At 37.2% G+C, this 23,336-nt stretch overlaps 2 protein-coding genes across 3 annotated transcripts in view; one reads left to right on the top strand and one right to left on the bottom strand.

Annotated features, from left to right (window-relative positions):
- The window catches only part of LOC125050348 (dipeptidyl aminopeptidase-like protein 6), a 142,052-nt gene that overhangs the window by 34,197 nt on the left and 84,519 nt on the right, over positions 1-23,336 (top strand). The window lies entirely within an intron of this gene.
- Positions 1,645-19,257, bottom strand: LOC125050349 (trypsin-5-like). The gene is made up of 7 exons (XM_047650119.1): positions 19,153-19,257; positions 18,978-19,031; positions 18,025-18,181; positions 5,699-5,795; positions 4,921-5,082; positions 4,007-4,126; positions 1,645-2,153 (listed from the first exon to the last, which is right to left on the bottom strand). The coding sequence occupies exons 1-7, from the start codon at positions 19,232-19,234 to the stop codon at positions 1,686-1,688; spliced, it is 1,140 nt and encodes a 379-aa protein (XP_047506075.1). The 5' UTR covers positions 19,235-19,257; the 3' UTR covers positions 1,645-1,685.

Below are 23,336 nucleotides of genomic sequence, written 5' to 3'. Positions count from 1 at the left end.
AATACTAATATCCATGTCAGCGAACCTCTTACCGGCCAAGAAAAGCATGTGGTACTGTATCTGCAATTATTGTGCCCACGGCAATCTAAAAGTAACGCGTACGTTGAGTGGGAACACAGTGGCTTAGTTTATATAACGATCAGTCGTGGGTTTAGTACGGGGGGAAATAAAATTAAAATATGCCTTTTACTTTTATATTTAAACTGGCTGTGCTCTACCCGTATTGATTCAATAACACAATGTTCTATAGCCAAAAGCTTTCGGTAAATAGACTTTTAAATGCAAAAAGAATGCTTTTTATTAGACATATGGTAACGCTTTTTGTAGGTATTGATGTCTTCTATAAAACTGTTGTACATCACTTTCCTCTATTGTCAATAGTTTTCGCTGCGTACATAATAAATCAATGGCGCTACAACCTTTTTAGGTCTGGGCCTCTGATTTCTGTATCTGTTTCATGATCATTTGGTAATCTAAGAGGCAAGTAGGTGATCAGCCTTCTGTCCCTGACGCACGCCTTCCAGTTTTTGGGTCTATGGCAAGCCGGTTTCCTCACGATGTTTTCCTTCACCGTTCGAGCGAATATTACTGCGTACATGATAAAGGAACTTTTATACTATGGTTATATTATACAGAATCCTAACTTTTTTGAAAATATTCTATAGTCTATGTTCATCAGGGTAACGTAGAGTTCTAAAACCTGATTCACGTTCGAGTATATCAGTGAAGCCACAGTTCCATCAGCGTGTTCGCTCAGTTCAGTATCAGTGATACAGTATTGTGTCAGTCATTCAATTCACACTTATCAGTACGGAGTTTATAGTTCTCGGTCTTGCGCGGCCCAGAATCGCAGGTCTTAATTGAGCTCTATGTCTGATATAAACCCAGGTCTCTTGGGTTGAATGCCCATACCAACCCCGAGGGCCCATCTTAAGGGCGTGTAGTTACCTACACCCTCCCTCTGGTCTTGCTAATCCTCTGAACAGTCTTGCGATTCTGTAACTCACTTTTCGAACTCACACAGCGGTTTTCGCATTGGCAGTCAATTCTGAAAAGGTGGGAGCTTGTAGTTTATTGTTTATTAGAATGCCAAATCGTAAAATGACTGCTTCACGACTGATTTGAGAGCGACCGCCGATGCGAAAACCGCTGTGTGAGTTCGAAAAGTGAGTTACAGAATCGAAGGGCAGCAGAGGGCTTTGAGTGTAGACTCAGCCCCACAGCCCCGCGTCAGACTTAACATCCATGGCGCGGGCCTACGTAAGCGCATTTTCAGCACATTTAAAAAAAATCTTATAGTGAAATAATTTTTCCAAATAGTCCAATAGTTTTGGGAGCCCATTCACAGACAAGACCGGATGGTCTATGTCCAACATTGGACAAACCAAAACCTGACAAGCAAACGATGATTCCTAAATATCAAAGTGTATTATACCTAATGTTCAAAGTTATTTTATTTAAATTCAAAATCAATTTTTTAGGCTCATAATTAAACTTTGGCTATTATCTGATATATGATAATAGCTTTTATTTACATATAATAATTTATTCATTCAATAATAATTTATTCACAGACAAAAAAATATCTCATTTTTCCTCTTTATTACATTAGTATAGATTATATAGAGCTGCAGATATATTTATCTAACAAAGGATGAAATAAAATATCATTTTTATTAAGAGAATTAATTATAGTCAAAATCATACTTCTTAGGAAATTGTTTTGATACCATTTTCCCGAACTTCTCTAACCATTTCCTTTTCTCCTCGATTTTTGGATTGACAGTAGTCGATGTTCTCATTACAGCCAAGTTATGTAAATACGACTCGTAGAGGCTCATCCTTGGCAAGACTGAATTGTCTTCAGCGGGTTGCAAGGGGAGATTGACTGGGTCAAAAGGTAGCGTCAGCATAAATTTCCTTGGGTCACCAAAATATGGACTCCTGTCTTCCGTCGTGCTGATAGTGGTGGTGGTAGCCACAGTTGTAGTTGTTGGTCGATTGTCTTCGTCCCAAATGACAGTGTCGACCCATTTAGCGAAGCTAGCGGCTTTGGGGAAGGCGTGGGTTTTCGTATAAAGTGCACAGGTGTGCAGAAAAGCGGTGATAGCGATTAAAGTGTTGTTTTGTATTACAGCGCCGCCGTTGTCTTTCTGAAAGTGTATGTTTTTGTTTTAAGGGTTAGTTTAGCCTATATAGAAACATCGACTGTATAATTTGGTAGCGGCTACAAATCACTGCAATGACGTCATAGTCTGAAACGCAAAGTAATTCCGCTCGCTAATATCACTTATCGCCCTTATGTAGTGGGGCTTTCGGCTCAAAATAAATCAGTGGCCTTTTTAGGTATGGGCCTCAGATTTCTGTATCTGCTTCATGATTTGTCAATCTATGATCCACGCCGGTGATCAGCCTTCTGTACCTAACACACGCTGTCGACTTGTTGGGTCTACGGCAAGCCGGTTTCCTCACGATGTTTTCCTTCCCCGTCGAGCTTATGTTAATAATATAGATTTGCGCACAGCCGGGGTTCGAAGCTACAACCTCAGGGATGAGAGTCGCAAGCTGAAACCACTAGGCCAACACTGATTCGGGATAGTCACTGGTTAGAATAGTGGAGGATCCCTTCTTTAAGTCGGAAGAAGAGCACCTTCGTTCCTCAACAACGGTTTAAGATATTCAAATGCGATAGATGGAACGGCGCGATAGTACAGAATGTTTTTGGAGCGTAATATGCAATGTTGTATAAGAAAATTTAACAGAACCCAAATATTATCATAACAAACCAATTTACCTCCAACTCCTTCAGTATATTTGGTAAATTTGTCGAATTACGGCTCCGCCTTAAAACAGCTCCAAATTTTTTTCTATGTCTTTTTATCACTCGGCAATGGTGTACCATTCAATAATGTGGTGGCGCATGCTCTAACCCCATAGAAATTAATTAAAACATAATGATTTGTGAACTGAATGAAAGAAGTTACAAATTTTGGCTTTAACCTAACTTAACCAAACATAATCCACAAACGCCACATAGAATAAAAAAAAAAACAAAATAATATTTAAAGAAAACCCTTACCGAACCTACTGAGAACTGAGACAATATCATTTACATCATGACTGTAATAATAACAGTTTTTTTTTTCAATTTTTATAAGGGGTCCAAGCGCCTCTTTAATCTGGACGTCAAACTCCAAAAAAGTTTTAGGCCAAGCAATCCATTTCAGAAAAAAAATTGTTTTCATATAAAACTAATTGTTATTACGCGCCGCGTTACTTCACTGCGCCCCGCAGTCCACCCCGAGACACTGACACAGCAATTCGTGCTGGGATAGGGCCTTAATATTATTTAATCTACATACAAGTCGTAAAGAACGATATTACAAAAAATTGTTGGAGTTGTTCTAAGGTGGAGCCGTGATTCGACAAATTTCCGGTATATTTTTATAATTATAAAAACTACGTCTATTATAATAATACTATATACTATTATAGTAACATATACTACTAGCTGATGTGGACGGTTTCTGAATCTTCTAAGATCGAATACTTGATTCAATCAAAGGCTCATCTCGATGTGGCTCTTAGTTACATACATTGATTTAGAAGTTAACCACACGTGCTAAGTACAAATCATAATCATACAACTCGAGTTTTTATATATTTTCTTTGGCTAATTCTCCGACTATATTTACGTCAGAGGCAATAACTTCTTTGATATATTATCATTACATTTGTAACTATTTTGATTAAGTACTTATTTCTGTAATTATTTTGTATTATATTTTCAGAAATTTTTCAACATCATAAGAAATTTATTTCATTCCTAGAATTTGTTCGGTGTTGGACTTTTCGTAGCCATACATTGACTGGGATTTAAAAATACTAACATGAATTAAGTATATAGGGGTCCCAATATTATGCACCACCCATTTTTACGTAAAATTTCCGCTATTGATGATTGTTTTTGATTATGTCTGTATAAGGATAATATAATAATTGTTACCCTGCAAAAGTGCCTGTTGGGATCTTGGACACCTCCAATGCAAATATAGTTTCCTGGTAGCAGCTTGGTGGAGTCACAAATGGTAGGATCAATTACTGGTGCGTTCACCACTCGAATGTGCTAGAAAAATATGTCTTTGTGATCTATGTAGTTAAGAAATTAGATGTATTAAACACGTCTTCAAACCTTAAAATAGAAGTGGCATAGATGGATAGATAAAAGATAGACTATAAAAAAACTATATGGAAAGAACCAAGGGAAAGAATGGGAAGCCCTAAAAAGGTGGATAGAATATAGAAGCGTTAGAAGGAAGCGAATGGAGAAAGAGAAACTTGGAAGAAGCTGTTGGGGGCCATTTATAGGAAATAAGTAGATAGATAGATTAGATTAGTAACAAGAAAAATAAATGTAAATTTGTAAAGATTGCAAACGAACGGGCGTTATTAATATTATAACTATTAAACACGTCATTGTACTAATAAAACTACGGAATATACTTTCTAAAATATACACCAACAATAGGTTTTATTCACAAAGACATTTACCCTAGAAATCGTATATCACATGATTTTATGACCATTGTAAAGTTGAGGATTTATCGGTCTGCCTTTATTACCATTTTTATCAGATCAAAGATATGATTCTAAGCGAGATTTTGCATTTGAATCTTGACCGTTGTAACTGGAATTTATATTTACACAAGAATAAATTTTATGTGTTATAACTTTAGAAAATACGATTTCTTTTTGATTATTTTGTCTCTACAAAGCTGCTACCCTATACTAAACTGTTAATTAGGAAAACTTATATTAATATTTTTTAAATAACTATTTAAAAAGTAATCTTTTCTAAACACAATTTCGATAATTTTTTATCTTTTTTATAATATGAGAATTATGATGGATGCAACGTACCCCAGTTGGTGTCCAAGCTATTAGTGAAGTAAGATAGCCCAAGGATACTTCATCATCAGATCGCGGAATATTTACAGCTTGTACTCTTGCGTCAAAAACCAGGGGTTCAGCTAGTTTCGTGGCGCATACTTTGAAGTCATAGTTGCTTACTAACAATTTAATCTGAAATTATAAAACTTAGTTTTTTATGCTTCAAATATAAGGAAAGACACATTACTGTGCCTGAAAAAATGAAAAATGAAAAAAAAAAGATGCATCTTCATCATGCATCTTCTACCGCATTTATCATGGAGAATGTTCAGAGGAGTTGTTCGGACTAATACCTGCAGCTGAGTTTCATCATCGGATGTCAAGGCAAAATACAAAATACTATCCGTATCACCTCGACGTTGTCGTTCCACAACTGAGCGTTTCTTAAGGCAGTTTTTGCTGCGCACCACCGCTACCATAGAACCAGCTACCCACTGAATAATTTCCGTACCAATTCAACTAACGGTCCTTCAAGAAGAGAGCGTACCATTTCTTAAAAGGACGGCAACGCACGTGCGAGCCTCCTGGCAATGTAACAATTGTTACATAAAAAAACCCAAATATAAGCTTTGTTGATCAACACGCAATTACAGTTTAACTATAAACAAATCAGCCAATCACATTTCAATAATATTAACCAATTAGGGAACTGTATATAAAAATCTCTAATCAATAATTGCCGATCTCTCCTCATTCCTCACGCCCTGGTACTTGGAATTATCAAATAATCATACGAGGTGAACAATACCTTTGAAATATTTCCGCCCTTGTTGTTATAGTTACTGCCGCTTCGTATTGTGTAGTTGCTGAGATATTTGTGGCTAACATACGATGACATTACGCTTCTGGAAACACAATTGAAGTTAGACATTTGAATCTATTATATGGATTCGTTCAGGAGATTGCTTTCATTTCTTTCTTTTCTATATAATATATACTAGCAGACCGGCCAAGCGTTGCTGTGGCTAAGGTTTTTGTTATATTACATAGTAGCAAACTATTCAAGGGAAACGGGAGGAGAACACCAGTCATGGGGACCACCATGCTTTTTTAGTGCTTATGCCATGAAATTGTAGCTTATGTGAAACGTTGGTACTTTCAACACAGCGCCATCTGTTAGAATTGTGACTATCAAATAATAAACAAATATTTTGCAACAAAATAATATTGCGGGTATAAATTGTGATGTAAGCTATCCTATCTTTTAAGTTGGATCAAACTACACACGGTGTGCAAATTTGATTGAAATCGGTTCGGTAGTTTAAGAGTCCATAGCGGACAAACAACGTGACACGTAATTTAAATATATTAAGATAATATCTGATAGACTGTTTAGGTGTCTTTAATAATGGTGGCTATTGTTCATGCAAACCGAGTAAAGCATTCAGGTCCTTCATGCCGCATTAAATGAACTAACTATAACTGACTGCGAATAAAATTAGAATGTGTTTATTCATATGACAACAATTCATTATAATGTGTAAGATTTGGGAACCCTTTTAAGTAAAGAAATACCTATAAGGGTGTCTTTCATGAACTTAATAGTAAATTTCATAAATATAATTTAATTACATCTGTTTTTAATTATATTTGTTTTTCAACTGTTTCAACGCCTGAGTACAGAAGTGAGTGTGTGGGTGCATATTGGTGAATGAGTAAGTGTTTTAACTATTGTATAGTATATGACAGTCCTCCTGAAGAAGGTGCCTTGGAGAACTACAGAATAAAAAGCCTTTTACACTTTGTGTTTGACATAGGCGCTACATTTTTCCCATCTTAGTATACTGGAATATAGTCTTTTGACTATAATGGGATGTAATATGTAACTTCTTTCTTCTTTTTTTTATATTCGGCTGATCAGCAACTTGCCTATTAGATTGACATATGATCATTAAACAGATATAGAATTCTGAGGCCCAGACCTAAAAGGTAATTTTGTTTGATGTAATCGGGCAGAAGACTCACTTGATGTTAAGACAAGCCCATGGACACTCACAATTGGTACTCTTTTCTTGAACCTAAGTCAAATTGGTTTGGAAATACTTCAGTGGGCAGCTGGTTCCACATAGATTGTACCACCATAATATTTTTTTTCCATATTCTTGTAAATAAATTATTCACCATACTGCTTTGTCCATCTTAATTCAATATAAGATATACTAAGTATTCATATCTATTTTATGTTCTGTTAAGCTATTGACGTGATAACGTCTTAGAAATCGATAAACGCGGGCCGCACGCAGGAAAAAACATGACTCGTCACGTTCCGCCTGAGCCGAGCTTCATTGTCACGTTCCGCTTGCGCAAGCGAGAGCGCGGTACGAGCTATAGAGAGGCACTAAGCATTTGGCTCGTGGCATTTATCTTAAGTTGTTAAAAGTATTCGAATTAACGATACCGACGACTTACCAGTGCCCCAGTGCTTTCCTCGCTCAACGAATAAGTATCGCAATACAGGGAGGAAATGCTGCCAGCATTAAAGCGACACCGCCACACCAAACTTTTAAAATTTGTTTTAATTATTTTTATTGTCATGTTTAGGTATTTATCGAATATTATACAAAATAATGATAATTTAGTGATAATAATTTAATACAATTCATAAAAGTATGCAATTTTTCATCAATGTTATCACGTAAAACTATTGTCCGTAAACCGAATTTACAGACAAACAAATAAATAAAAAATGCCATGTTGATTGTATACAATGGAAAACAGCTACGGCGTAGCAGTATTGCACTAGTAGCGGGTTATGTGATCTAACGTAGCTGATATAGTGCTTAGGTATGATTATACCACCTTATGACCTTTTTAGGTCTGGGCCTCATCTTTGTATCTGTTTCATGATCATTTATCAATCTAATAGGCAAGTAGCTGACCAGCCTCAGCCTTTTTTTTCTTTTATACGTATGATTTTGAATATCAAATTGTAACAAAGTGTAAATGAATAAAAAATTATAAGTTTAATTGGTGAAATATATTTTTTAAGGCAACCAGCCTTTTACGGCAAATACCAAACAATTATTTTGCGATTTGAACCTAGGACTTCAGTTTTCCTTTGCATTAATAACAGTGGAATTCAATTTCGCTTTCAACAATATAGTATTGTTTTACTACCCTATCCCTAGCCCTGCCCTACCCTCTACCCCTTTTGTTCTATTAGTTACAAGCTCTTGTTCTGAACCATTAAACATTGTTGACACTTAGCTTCTAATATATTATTATTTTTATTATATTATACATATAAATATCAATAGACAAAGTCAAAGTCAAAAATCATTTATTCATAAAGGTAACACAATGTACACTTATGAACGTCAAAAAAGAAATATACATTCAATGCTTCTAATTTAACATTTACTGCCAGTTCTCAAATCAAGGGCGTAGAACGGAAGAGAAGAACTGGCAATAGACTCTCCGCCACTCTTTTTAATAAATAAATAAACCCCTCCAATAACCGTCACAATCACGTGATAGAATAAATGAAATCATTTGTTATATTTACATTCTATATAAAACAATTACAAAACGACCCATGTCACCTGGAGATCTGAAGGAAGGCAGACGTCACGTACAAATTGTTATATTTTTATATAACTTTGACCCAAATTTAGGTTGACCTATAACTAACTTTTTGGTTATTATAAAATTGAACCATCTTTTACAATTTTAATTGAAAATTAATATTAAATAAAAGTAGAAAAACTATTTTACACCAACCTTTGAACTACATTTGCAAAGAACATGCGTAATTATGATAAAATAATCAATTAATCCACAAAACTTAATATCGGGAAATGGTCATTTTTTTAATAAATTTGTTAGTCTCTTAAAAGTCTTTTCTTTTTTTATTAAACAGGGGGCAAACGGGCAGGAGTTTGCCCCCTGTGTTAAGTGAAACGGCCGTGGACACTCAAACCCAGAGGGTCGCGAGTGCGTTACCGGCCTTTTAAGAATTACTACGCTCTGTTCTTGAAGGATCCTAATTCGAATTGTTTCAGAAATACTTCAGTGTGTAACTTCCACATGTTATGTAATATGTATGTAATATTAGCAATTTTTTTATTTCAAGGTCTTAGATCATTGTTTTAAGCATCAAACAAAATTTTATTCTTATTACTTTGAAAGTGCATTTGCAATTAATAGTAAATTGTATTCAAAACAAAATATGGTTGTGACAATATGATCTGACGATACTCTACATGGAATCCCCTGTATGACTATCAAAACAAGAGCAACAAAACTACTTTAGTGTTATAAAAAAATACGTTATAAATTAATCTGGAACAGCTATCAAACTCAGCCTGGTACAATTTCAAAAATTAATAACCGGAGCATTATAAAAGCTTACATCAGAATTTTCCAAGTAAAAACGTCCTCTAAAATCGCAACTCATTCTATTTTCATTAAAATAGGTCTTACAAATCGTTTTCCGCTCGACGTTGAAGGGTTTTCACGAAAAGTCAACAGAGGTTGAGAGCCCTCTAGCGACCTTAACCAGGGTCAAACACACTTTATCGTAAGCATTGCATAACTGCCTCTTCATACTATAATAAATGGCCCTTAAACGGCACAGTGTTCATTTAAATTAAGAACTACATTTGCATTTGGAAAAGCATTTGAATTTAGAATTCACAAGAACACTTTAAAAGGTACGAATTTTTAAGAAATGAGACGCAATAAAAATAATAATAATTAAATCGAATATTTAAAATTAATTAACATCGTTGTATGTTGTTACTTAACATACATATACATGTATAGCAAATATGTATGGTTGATTCTATATAGGCCTACTATTGGCCTCAGTAAATAGACATAGACATAACATTTATTACAAACAAAACACCCACACATAAACAAACAAAATAACAATAATCAAAGAAAATAAAATAATATGAGAGATATAAAAAACAATAAAAAAATTAAAAAAAATCCCTGTTCCCACTCGGTTCGTTTTAAGTGTGTAATGCGTGTGTGCTGTGGCTGTAATTGGCCCTGGCTCAGCATTATGCTGAGGAGCAGAATGTTCCACAGCGCTGCTCATTCTGCCAGAGACCACAGCAGCTAGTTTGAATAATAAATAAGTGGTTTCCAACTCAGAATTCTGGGTACGATTTTCAGCAATAACAGGCCTGCGATTCTGTAACTCACTTTTCGAACTCACACAGCGGTTTTCGCATCGGCGGTCGCTCTGAAATCAGTCGTGAAGCAGTCATTTTATGATTTGGCATTCTGAAAAGGTGGGAGCTTGTAGTTTATTGTTTATTAGAATGCCAAATCATAAAATGACTGCTTCACGACTGATTTCAGAGCGACCGCCGATGCGAAAACCGCTGTGTGAGTTCGAAAAGTGAGTTACAGAATCGCAGGGCTGTTTCATATTGACAGACACAGAATGCACTACTAAAATCATTATATATTGACGAAAATATGTGGTTTCGGTACTTAACTTACATAGATTAGGAGATAAGTGAATTAGGTTTAGGCATTTACCATATATTCATGTGTAGGTGATTGATTAACGTGTCGTATTGAAACAGTGATGTGTTCAGACAAGAACATATCAGAATAGTTACGGTCGTGTGTTCTGAAAAGAACAGTTTCATCGTGTCGTAAGACACGGTAATTTGCCCTGACAAGGGCAGTTGTCAAACGTTTTCGTCGTGAAACAAGAATAATATGTCCTGAAAAGGACAGTTGTTAGACGTTTAGTCGAGATACGATAATTTGTCCTGAAAAGGACAGTTTTCAGCGTTATCGTATTGCTACGATACCGAAGTGTTCTGAGAAGAACACGTTCGTACGCTTCGACGGCTGCGTGCAGAAAAAGGCCAACTTTTTGCCGCGCCGCAGTTTTATCGCCTACTCTGGTACCTGCGCAACCAATCAACGCTCCGCATCTTGGCACCACATGTCAATATTAGTTGTAAGTGTAGGATAATTTTTAAGTATAATTGTACACAGTTTTGTAAATAAGATCATTCATCATTCACTATTCCATCTTCACCTCTTCTCTACAAGTAATTAGGGAGTTTTATTTTAACATCGACCAAGTAATTCTGAACGAGTCAACCTCAAGCAAACATCCCTAAAGTGGTGACCCCGAGAAGAACAACCCCTCGAAGAACAAACCCGAGAAGAACACCAAGAACATTGAAGATGTCGACAACAGAAAATTCCGGTGCAGAGCGTCAAACTTCATCAACACCGTCGAGCCAAGAAGTCTCCGGCATTTCACTGTCGCTCCGCGTGCCACCATTCTGGCGCGACCAGCCGCTCCTCTGGTTCTGCAGTTTCGAAGCAGCAACCGCCGATCTAAAACGAAGCCAGGCCCAGCTCGCCCAGATGGTCATCGCACAGCTCGAAAAGCAAGATATACAAAACATCGCTGATCTCATTTGCTCGCCGCCGGAAGCAGATTACTACAACGCCATTAAAGACCGTTTAATATCGCTATACGAAGAGTCTAATAGCGCACAAACGAAGAAGCTACTGTCGCAAGTCGAGCTCGGAGACCAGAAACCTAGCCAGCTGATGAGGCAAATGAAGCAGCTTAACAAGGATAAATTTCCCGAGAGCACCATCAAAATGATGTGGCTTGAGCATCTGCCGCCACACATTCGTTCCGTGCTAGCTGTCAGCGAAGCGTTTAAAATCAAAACGACGCTTGACGACCTTACCTTGCTCGCGGACAAAATGATGGAAGTCCACACGCCGTCGCAACACATCGCCGCCGTCGCAACGCCTTTCGCATCTCTACCATCGTCTCCACCACCTCATCCGCAACAGCCAACCATCGACACCCTCATCGGTGAAATAAGAAGGTTGTCTTTGGAAGTGGCTGAGCTACGAGCACAACCTCGCGACAACTACCGCAACAGAGGCTCTCGCCACCGTTTCCTATCACGCTCGCGGAACGCATCTCCACATCACAACGAAAACCAACGAGAGTCGCAGATGGAAGACCGAAGCCGAAAAAAATCTCCAATGCCGTACTGCTATTACCATCATCGCTACGGTATGGACGCGAAGAAATGCGCACCGCCGTGTAGTTTCAAGCCCATCAACCAGTCGGAAAACTAAAAGTAACGCTGGCCGCGGCGGGAACTGGCGTTACCGAATCATCACACCGCCTTTTCGTTACCGACAGGGTAACAAAACTTACCTTTTTGGTCGACACAGGAGCCAATATCTCCGTGCTACCAAAGAAAAAAGGCTCACGCGAAAAACCACTGCCATTTCAACTCTACGCCGCCAACAACACTGTAATTCCTACATACGGAGAGAAGTCACTCACACTCGACCTTAACCTTCGAAGACCATACACATGGAAATTCGTCGTAGCAGATGTGTCCAAGCCAATCCTGGGAGCAGATTTCTTACAGCACCACCACCTCATTGTCGACGTAAAAAACCGACGATTGATCGACGGGAAAACACAGCTGGTAACTAACGCTCAACTCAGTACTGCGGGCATACCTACAGTTCGCAGTATAGACATTGGGCAAAATTACCACAGCATATTAGCAGATTTCCCAGGCACAACTAGACTCACTTCAATGAAGCTTAGTCCTAAACATTCCGTCGAACACTTCATTGAAACGAATGGACCGCCTCTTCACTGCAGACCACGCCCCATTGCGCCGCATCGCTACGAAATGGTCAGGAAAGAATTTCAGAACATGATTAACCAAGGGTTATGCAGACCAAGCAAAAGCCCTTGGGCATCACCTCTTCACGTCGTGCCTAAAAAGAGTGGAGAGTTACGCGTGTGTGGCGATTACCGAAGGCTCAACGCTATAACCAAGCCCGATCGGTATCCCATACCACGCATACGTGATTTCACATACCAACTCGCAGGGAAGAAAATTTTCTCCACACTTGACCTCAACCGCGCCTACCAACAACTGCCAGTCAGCGAGCAAGATGTGGAGAAAACAGCTATCATCACACCATTTGGCCTTTTCGAGTTCCCGCGCATGTGTCCTGGTCTAAAGAACGCCGGCCAGACATTCCAACGTTTCATTCACGAAGTACTGCGCGAACTCGACTTCGTATTCCCTTTTGTTGACGACCTACTGATAGCATCAATTGACGAGGAAGAGCACCGAAAACACCTACGCACCGTATTACAGCGACTAGAAGAATACGGTATTACCATCAACCCATCAAAATGTGTTTTCGGCCAGCCAACTGTCAAATTCCTCGGTCATCAAGTCACGGCGGAAGGAATACAGCCACCCCAAGAGAAGGTACAGGCTATCACAGACTTTCCAAAGCCACAAACCGTAGAGGAACTGCGACGTTTTCTCGGTATGATAAATTTTTACCGCGAAAATATCAAAGACGCCGCCACCATACAAGCGCCGCTAAATACCTACCTGCACAACATCAAGAAGCGTGATAAAACTAAGATCGACTGGACCGCTGAATCGACGCAAGCTTACGAGGCATGTAAAGAGAGCATAAAAAACGCCGCTTTACTCGCTCATCCGTCTCACCATGCGACGCTAGCGATATTCAGCGACGCGAGTGACAAAACAGCTGGTGCCGCACTAAATCAATTTGTGAACAACACATGGCAACCACTCGGCTATTTTTCGAAGAAATTCAGCGACGCACAGACTCGCTACAGTACATATGATCGAGAGCTACTCGCAATCTATATGGCTGTCAAACACTTCCGAAAAATGTTCGAGGGACGTGAAATAATAATATACACGGACCACAAGCCGCTAACTTTCGCTTATACAAAATCAAATACAAACAGCGAATCACCGAGACGCACCCGACAACTACTTTATATTAGCGAATTTACCACTGATATACGACACGTCAGTGGGTCTCAAAATGCAGCCGCAGACGCATTATCACGCATCGACGCAATCACGTGTCCATCGCCGATTGACTACAATCAACTTGCAATAGCTCAAGAGCGCGATAGCGATACAATGCAAGCACTCAGTCTACAGAGCAACCTATCTTTCAAGGAAGTTAACCTGCCCGCGTCAAACATCAAATTACTCTGCGAAACTTCAACCTCATGCATACGTCCGTACCTACCTGAAGAATACCGACGTACCGCATTCGACGCAGTACATAACGTTAGCCACCCTGGAATAAAGACCACGAGGAAATTAATTACGCAACGCTACTTTTGGCCCTCAATGAACGCAGATGTCGGCAAGTGGGCAAAAGTATGCCTACAGTGTCAGCGCGCTAAAATACAACGCCATACAACAAGTCCATTATCAATATTTTCACCAACCGAACGATTCGAACACGTGCACATCGATATCGTTGGTCCGCTACCTACAGCGGCCACCGGTCATCGATACCTCGTGACAATGATCGACAGAGCGACGAGATGGCCCGAAGCATACCCATTATGCGAAATAACAGCCGAAGACGTAGCCAAAGCATTATACGAAGGTTGGATTTCCCGTTTCGGTTGCCCTGCTACAATAACAACGGACCAAGGACGCCAATTCGAAAGCAGAGTATTTGCATCTCTTTCTCGCTTACTCGGAATTGAGAAAACGCGTACAACATCATACCATGCACAGTGTAACGGTATCATCGAAAGATGGCACCGTGTCCTTAAGGCCGCATTGAAGGCAAGACTACAGACCGCAAGAAGCTGGATTAACGAGCTACCAACCGTCTTACTCGGATTACGCGCCGCTATGCGAAGTGACACCGGCGTAAGCGCCGCCCAACTTACCTACGGATGCAACATACGCTTACCCGGTGATTTCTTATCAACGACCCGCGATAACGTCATTATGGACTCTGCCTACATCGATCAGCTGCGCGACGCAATACGTAACTTGCAACCAATGCCTAACCAACCACACAGCAATACAAAACCTATATTCATACACCGCGACCTGCAAACATGTGAATACGTATTCGTACGCATAGACGCCGTAAAGAAGCCATTACAAGCACCCTACGACGGACCCTATCGCGTGCTGAAACGAGACAGCAAGATATTCACGCTGCAGTTACCTAACCGTGAAACAAAGATCTCTATTGATAGACTCAAACCCGCCTACACAATCGCCGAGCCAGATGTGCCCACTGATACAATACCGAGTACCTGCAACAAGCAAATCACATCAAGTGCGAGCGAACTAGATAAACCACCAAATAACCTGAAACATCAAAACGATAACAACCTGAAACATCAAAACGACAACAACCTGAAACATCAAAACGATAACAACCTGAAACATCAAAATGACAACGACCTGAAACAACAAGACATTGGGAACAACTCAATACCTACAAGGACAACTCGCCGAGGCCGTGTTATACGCCTGCCGGTACGCTTCGCTAGAGGGGGAATCCTGTAGGTGATTGATTAACGTGTCGTATTGAAACAGTGATGTGTTCAGACAAGAACATATCAGAATAGTTACGGTCGTGTGTTCTGAAAAGAACAGTTTCATCGTGTCGTAAGACACGGTAATTTGCCCTGACAAGGGCAGTTGTCAAACGTTTTCGTCGTGAAACAAGAATAATATGTCCTGAAAAGGACAGTTGTTAGACGTTTAGTCGAGATACGATAATTTGTCCTGAAAAGGACAGTTTTCAGCGTTATCGTATTGCTACGATACCGAAGTGTTCTGAGAAGAACACGTTCGTACGCTTCGACGGCTGCGTGCAGAAAAAGGCCAACTTTTTGCCGCGCCGCAGTTTTATCGCCTACTCTGGTACCTGCGCAACCAATCAACGCTCCGCATCTTGGCACCACATGTCAATATTAGTTGTAAGTGTAGGATAATTTTTAAGTATAATTGTACACAGTTTTGTAAATAAGATCATTCATCATTCACTATTCCATCTTCACCTCTTCTCTACAAGTAATTAGGGAGTTTTATTTTAACATCGACCAAGTAATTCTGAACGAGTCAACCTCAAGCAAACATCCCTAAACATGTAAATGATTCATTTGCAAGTCAACTAAATTATGTAACCAAACTTCAATAAAAAATGCCGCAAGAGAGGACATATTTCGTTTGAATCACCTACCTCCCATTAGGATTACAATTAAAGGGATTGAACAAGTTTTTCTCTTAATTATAAGGATAATGGACTGAAATTACTTGGGTGTAAGTAATTTGCAAATGTTAAGGTTAAATTGAATATCGAAAGTTTATTGACGTGTAATCGTAATCTCTTTGATCAACCAAATGATTGATATTTGTAAACTTTCTATACGCCCTTAGAAACCATACTACTCCTAATTCAGAATTATACATTTAAGTGAATATAAACAGAATATCATGTTATCTCTTCTTAGAAGCATTACGTTTACTAAATATATCTGCAGCAGTCCGTGAGAATGTCCAATCGTAATATTTATGTTTATAGTAGAGCAGTGTTGGCCTAGTGGCTTCAGCATCCGACTCTCATCCCTGAGGTCGTAGGTTCGATCGTCGGCTGTACCAATGGAAATTCATTCTATGTGCGCATTTAACATTCGCTCGAACGGTAAAGGAAAACTGAGGAAACCGGCCTGCCTTATACCCGAAAAGTAGACGGCATGTGTCAGGCACAGATGCCTGATCACCTACTTGCCTATTAGATTGAGAATCATGAAACAGATACAGAAATCCAAGGCCCAGACCTAAAAAGGTTGTAGTGCCGCTGATTTTCTTTTTATAAACTTTTAATGAAAATGCTAATAAGCAACTGTAAGGTCCGTTTATTCGTGAATACTTGCACAATAAGCTCCAAAACTACAATATCAGACTTAATGAAAGGAAAAACTCAACCCCCAAGAATAGCCCATAAATTTTCACATAAGGAAAAGGCACCCTTTAACCATGGAATAATATTTTCCATCTTGCCTCTTATTTAGGCTGATTATTGTAGCTTTTGTAAACAGGAATAATATAATTATTCTTTAGAATAAGATTTTCTAAATTATTTACGCTATTTTACAATCGTCTACTTGTAAATTGTAACAAATAACAGATGTCTCTTTTCAACTTAGCGAATACATAATTTGTCTGAGAGTGACAAATGCTTGTCGCTGACAGGACCTTTCTTATGAAGGAGTGAAATAGATATGTTACATATATTAAAACTGATGAATAATATAGAAGCTAGTTGCGAAGGGACAGCGAAGTATGGAGGATATTCACAATTGTTCCGTGCCTCGTATGAACACGAATTATCTGCGTTCGCGAATGTTTCGGGTTTTAGCTAAGTACTATACAAATTATGAATATGTAGGAAATGTAATTGTAAGGAAATATATTAAGAAGCGGGAAGACTTTTACTTTATTTAGCAGTAACAATGTAGTTTTTTTTAAATATGAAGTGGTCATTAATGGTTAATTTATTTTTTTGACGTGACAACGTCTTCTAATTCGATGGAGCCGGCTGCATGCATGAAAAAGCATGACCTTTGACGGAGGAGTACACTCTAACTTATACATCTTAATATATATATATATTCATCATTGATATCAAAGCGGACAAACAACGTGACACGTAATTTATATAAATTACGTGTCACGTTGTTTGTCCGCTTTGATATCAATCAAATATGCACACCGTGTGTAGTTTGATCCAACTTAAAAGATAGGATAGCTTACATCTCAATTTATATCCGCAATATTATTTTATTGCAAAATATTTGTTTATTATTTGATAGCCACAATTCTAACAGATGGCGCTGTGTTGAAAGTACCAACGTTTCACATAAGCTATAATTTAATAGAATAACCACCAAAAAAGCATGGTGGTCCCCATGACTGGTGTTCTCCTACCGTTTCTCTTGAATAGTGTGCTACTATGTAATATAACAAAAACTTTAGCCACAGCAACGCTTGGCCGGTTTGCTAGTATACTTGTATATTTTGATTTCGTAATCTGTTTTGGCTTTGCATATTGTCTAAGTATTTTCTTTGATAATATGGATATGTGTAGCTGTAAGGTTACTATCATATTATATTTATAAATAATTATTATACAGCTAATTTATCTTCATAGATCTGTAATTGGTAATTTTATGTTGCGTTTGTGAAATGCGAGTACTAATAATGAATTACTTACGAATCAAAACACTTCGTTAGAGTCAAGACCCAATATGTGTTTAGAATTACAGCGCTACACACGAACGTGTCATTCTTAAGGAGTGACGCAGCATACGGATGCTTAAACACTTGCGTGACAGCTGCGCCTATACGCTCCTCGCTGTCATCAATGTCGTCTAAAATAATAGAAAATCATGTTTAGATGATATTGCTTTTTGAAGTTATACTTCTTTCGGCGCGTTAGGGAAAAATGATGAGAGCATTTTTTTACGATTCGAGCGCACACCGTCACAAAAAACCAACACCCTGAAGTTAGCTATAGGCAACATTTTAGTTTTTTTGAAGTTATAGTTTTTTTGGCTCGTTAGGGAAAAATTATGAGAGTATTTATTACGATGCGCGCGCACTCCGTCACAAAAAATAAACACCCTGAAGTTAGCTATAGTGAACATTTTAGTTTTTTTGAAGCTATACTTCTTTTGGCGAGTATTTTTTTTCTATTGTTAGTGTCGTTTTTTCTACAAACTTAGAATAACGCGAAAGATAAAATTTTTGAAAAGATTTTTATCTTGTTACATAAATACCCAGACATGTTTTTTTATAGAACAGGCAAACGGGTACGAGGCCCATCTGATGTTAAGTGGTCCATAGACTCTTTCAATGGCTCGCGAGTGCGTTGCTGGCCTAAACTTGTTGAGTTTTGGGGTATGGACTACTAAAGGAAGGAACTCTATATTTACGTTATCCCGTATGACAATTTAAACAAAAAAATACGTAGCAACATCTATGAGTGAATCAGTGGATAGTCTGGTCTTCCCTTTAGGTTGGAGAAACTGTACACCTGTCATCTTGTCATTGGTCAAACTGTATGATCGTGCGTCTGCGTTTGGCTAGATTGGTTGATCAATCAGTTGACCAATCAGTCTATTGCTTATATATGGAAATATAAAACAGTATTATTTTAGAACCTACCCGTTGTGTTCGTGAAAAAATCAGTTGCGTTAAAAGATCCACCGTCTTTGTCTTCTGAAAACACAATTGCATTTATTACTAAACATACTTCTGTCATAGTTTTTTTTTTAATTTTACTTTTTGATATAGTTATTTTTTAAATTTTCGAGGAATGAATTCTTCCAATAAGTATTACCTGAATCCAAATCATTGCTTTCGTCGTTTCCGTTAACTGTATATAAAGAAACATACAAACACAAAACACATACAACGTTCATTGTAATACAGTGGTGTTGTGAGTGGAATATTTGCTAATTTCTAATCGTTTCCTCACCATAGACCTAATTATAATTGCAGGTCGGAACGGTATAAATGACGGTACCTCCAGGGAGTTTATTTCGATCTCTCCTATAATTTGCTTAGGATAACATAAATTACAGCTGACACTTTTTACCTATTTATACAAAAATAAAAACATATGTATACTTATAATAAATTCCAAGATGCATTGATCATTATTATATATAGGAAGAATAACAAAGCGATCATTAATAAAAGATACCAGAGTTTTTTATATTATTTTTTAGTTACATTAAATATATTTGTTGCTAATTTGTGTTATAATCTAAAAGTATATATATACGTAAATACTTTGAATTAGAACGAGAAATTTGAAATAGTTGGTTTTGCCTTGTATTGTACGAAGAAAATATCAACTTAAATCATAATAAATAAATAAAATAAATTGTTGATAATATCAACTTTTTATTGTTATTCTTTTTTTTTATTCATATTTTTATTTTATAGCACAGGGGGCAAACGGGCAGGAATAAGAATTGGTTCCGCTTGACGTCCGACGACTCAGCTGAATTTAAAAAAAAAACAACTTCTGAACGGAAACTAAAGTTAGTTAATAAAAACACATCGAATGTAAAAACAAACTTGGGGTTATTTAAAAGAGTTTTTTGACCGTAAGTCAAACCGTACCTAAACTTTTAACTTAATTTTTATCTCTGTAGAGAAACTACGCTAAATATCCAATTGAAAGTACTTCCACTTCCACTTCCACAACTGAGCGTTTTTAAGGCAGTTTTTGCCTCCTGCCCGTTTGCCCTCTTCTATTTTGAGCACTCATTAGCGCTGTCCTCTATATTTTATATAAATATTACCTAGTTTTATTTCATACATTATGTTTGTGAAGTTAATAGAAAAATACATAAAAAATTCAGTGACAAAGCTTTTTCTTTCGCTCGCATTGTTCAGTAATAAAAAATACAATACTCTACGGACCTCACCTTTGTGATGTTATTACTCTAATATTTACGTCTTTAGTTATTTACGAAAATTGAGAACATATTATAGTGGGTTATTAGTAATACGACGTATTCCCGTTGGCAGGGGTGACTATTTATCATAATTTTATCTGCATTATGCAAAAGAGACTCTCTTTTAAAGTGTCATGTGTCTTAGTTTTTGCCAGAATAAATAAAAAATACAATATCAATTTATTAAAAAAAGTAGGTATATGAAATTAAATCTCATTTTTTTATTTATTTTATTGCATTACAATATAAAATTTTAACATAATTAAGGAGGAAAACTGGCGGCCTTATCGCTTTCGAGCGATCTCTTCCAGGCAGCATTGTGAGGAATTTTTTATTATTAAATTAGATAAGGTAGGCAAGAAGTGCAAAAATACATATTACATATACTTAGTACGAAAAAAAACTAAACAGGAACAAAAAACAAACTAAACTTATAAAGGATACATGAAAAATAAAAAGTGCAAATAAATTAAGATAATTTAAGATCAGTCTCACGTTAGTTAGTAGTTAGTACGAAAGTTAGGGATCCGATGTGGACAGGTAATGTTTGTACAGAAGACATTTAAAGGAAGATAGAGAAGGAGCTAAGCGAATAGGCTAATTTTTCTTTAATAATTAAAAAAGCAAATTTTTCTTCTTATTTAAAAATGGGTTATTTATCATTAAAAAAGAATTACCGGTCCAAAACTATATTAATTCAATATTATTTATTGTTTGAAAAGTTATGGAACTTCGCTTGCAGGTTATTTAAAAACACCGTTTTCTTAGATCTCCAACTATGCATAACAACTAGGAACTTATTTCAAAGAAACTGAAAAATAATTATCACAAAGGATGCAGGCGGAAATTCGTTTTTGAACTATACTATATATTTCTATAAAATTGTTTTGTACCATATTTTGACGGCTCATTGGTCTAGTGATTAGTACTCCTGACTGCGAATCCATGGGTCCCGGGTTCGATCCCCGGCTGAGACAAACATCGATGTGATGAGCATTTGGTGTTGTGCTTAGGTCTTGGGTGTTTAAATATGTATTTATATGTCTATCTATCTATAATATGTATGTATATCCGTTGCCTAGTACCCATAACACAAGCTTCACCAGCTTAGCATGGGACTAGGTCAATTGGTGGGAAAAAAAAAATTATGCCCGAACAGTAACAGTTTACTAGTAATAAGAATTAATAATTACCAAATATCCCTGTATATGTTGCATATATATCTGGCCCCTTTATTATGTGTATGGGAAATATATATATTTGACTTTGTTATTGCCTACATTATATGTACAAAACACATTTGATACAACGATTTGTCGATTGGTCATTTTCATATAGTACTCATATATTTAAACAAGTTTACCACATACTATATCTACGGTATATGTTACAAAAAAATACAATTATAATATATACAAGATAAAAAATACAAGCAATTTTACTATTATAAGTTACTAAAAATATATTGAATACTGTATTAGTATTCTTAAGTCTGAAACATGTTATGTTTTACGTGTTTGAATTGTTTTGTCAACATTGTATGTAGGTACAATATGTAATCGTTTCTACATCGCGTGACTAACTTCACTACTTTATTGACAGCACATTAACGGTAACTACAAGTTACCAAACATTTGCTAGTGCCCCCGATCTTACATTATAAAATACAAAGATGTTTTTCATTATTACTATCCAAATTTTATGCGGCCTTAGTATGTAAGATTGATCGTAATGTAACAAAATGAAATAAAAACAATCTATAATGTCGGAATTAAAGAAACTATTCAAGATTCAAGATTCAAAGCCTTTATTTCAACTAATACAAGAGAACAAAATATAAATTTATATAAAGAAAGTTCAACAAGCACAACTGTCCTCTTGTACAGCTTGCCTTTGTAGCACAAAGGCCTCCTCCAGCTGTTTCCATTCCTTCCTATCCCTGGCAAGTCTTTGCCACAGAGGACCAGTGGCTTTTTTAAAGTCGTCAGCAAGAAACTATAACACTTTCTTATTCCTTTATTTATAAAAAATAAGTATCATTCCACCGTTACTAAAGAGATCTGTCTCTTTCTATCACAGCCTGAATACCATTTGATGGAAAGTGACGAAAGAGTGGATTTTACTATAAATATTCTACTCTACTATAAAAATAAGACATACAAACTTACTGCCCACAACGTCATCTATTATGTCCATTAGGGGCCTATTTACCTTGTAAGGCGACGTGATAAAGGGCTCTTGTCAAGATAACCGCTATTAGGGAAAGAGCTATTCAACCAAACCTCTTATGTGGTGATAATATCCTGGTAAGTTGAAAATTATTAAAGCTTTCTTTAATTATTTGACTACAGAAAAACCTCGGTCCGTCGTAGCAACTAAAAATACTTACTTACTTACAAAGAGTATATAGTAAGAAGTATATTTATTAGAAGTTGTGGAAAAGGCTACCATACCATATATTATATTAATAGATATAGCAGGAAAAGTCTAGCAGAGTATATTGGTTTTACCCAAGGGGTCCATATCCATAGTGGGCCAGTAACATTTTACTACTAACATTTAGCTATAATTAAATACTAACCATACTACTAAATTGAAATGTAAATTAAGGATATTAAAATAAAATCAGGCTCTAAATAACGGCCGTCTCTACGGTGGCCAAGCTGTGGTTTCCTAGTAGAGCGACCGTATTTTTGAAGTGTTATTCCAATTTCGTTCCACAAATTTTGCTTCATCTGAGCTTGTCTGTACTCTTTGGATGTGATATTGTAGAAACTTCATGATTTTCATGATTTTAACAAAATCAATTAATTGTTCATCATTTTCGCTCGTCCAAGTCATTGTATTAATTAAATATGCACACCGCTACACGCGAAAAACGTTGAACTACCGTTTATCACCGCTATGATGGCCGTCATGCAAATAACAGCACCGCTATTTGACGTTACGGTGACACTCGACGTTCTCTAGAAACGATGTTATTTATAGACAACGTATGGGTGACGTCACCCAACGTTACATTACGGCCGTTAGATAACGGCACCGCTTTTCTAAG

This window comes from Pieris napi, chromosome 6 (assembly GCF_905475465.1).
Source record: "Pieris napi chromosome 6, ilPieNapi1.2, whole genome shotgun sequence".
Taxonomy (NCBI): domain Eukaryota; kingdom Metazoa; phylum Arthropoda; class Insecta; order Lepidoptera; family Pieridae; genus Pieris; species Pieris napi.
This window is presented reverse-complemented; position numbering and strand designations above follow the sequence as displayed.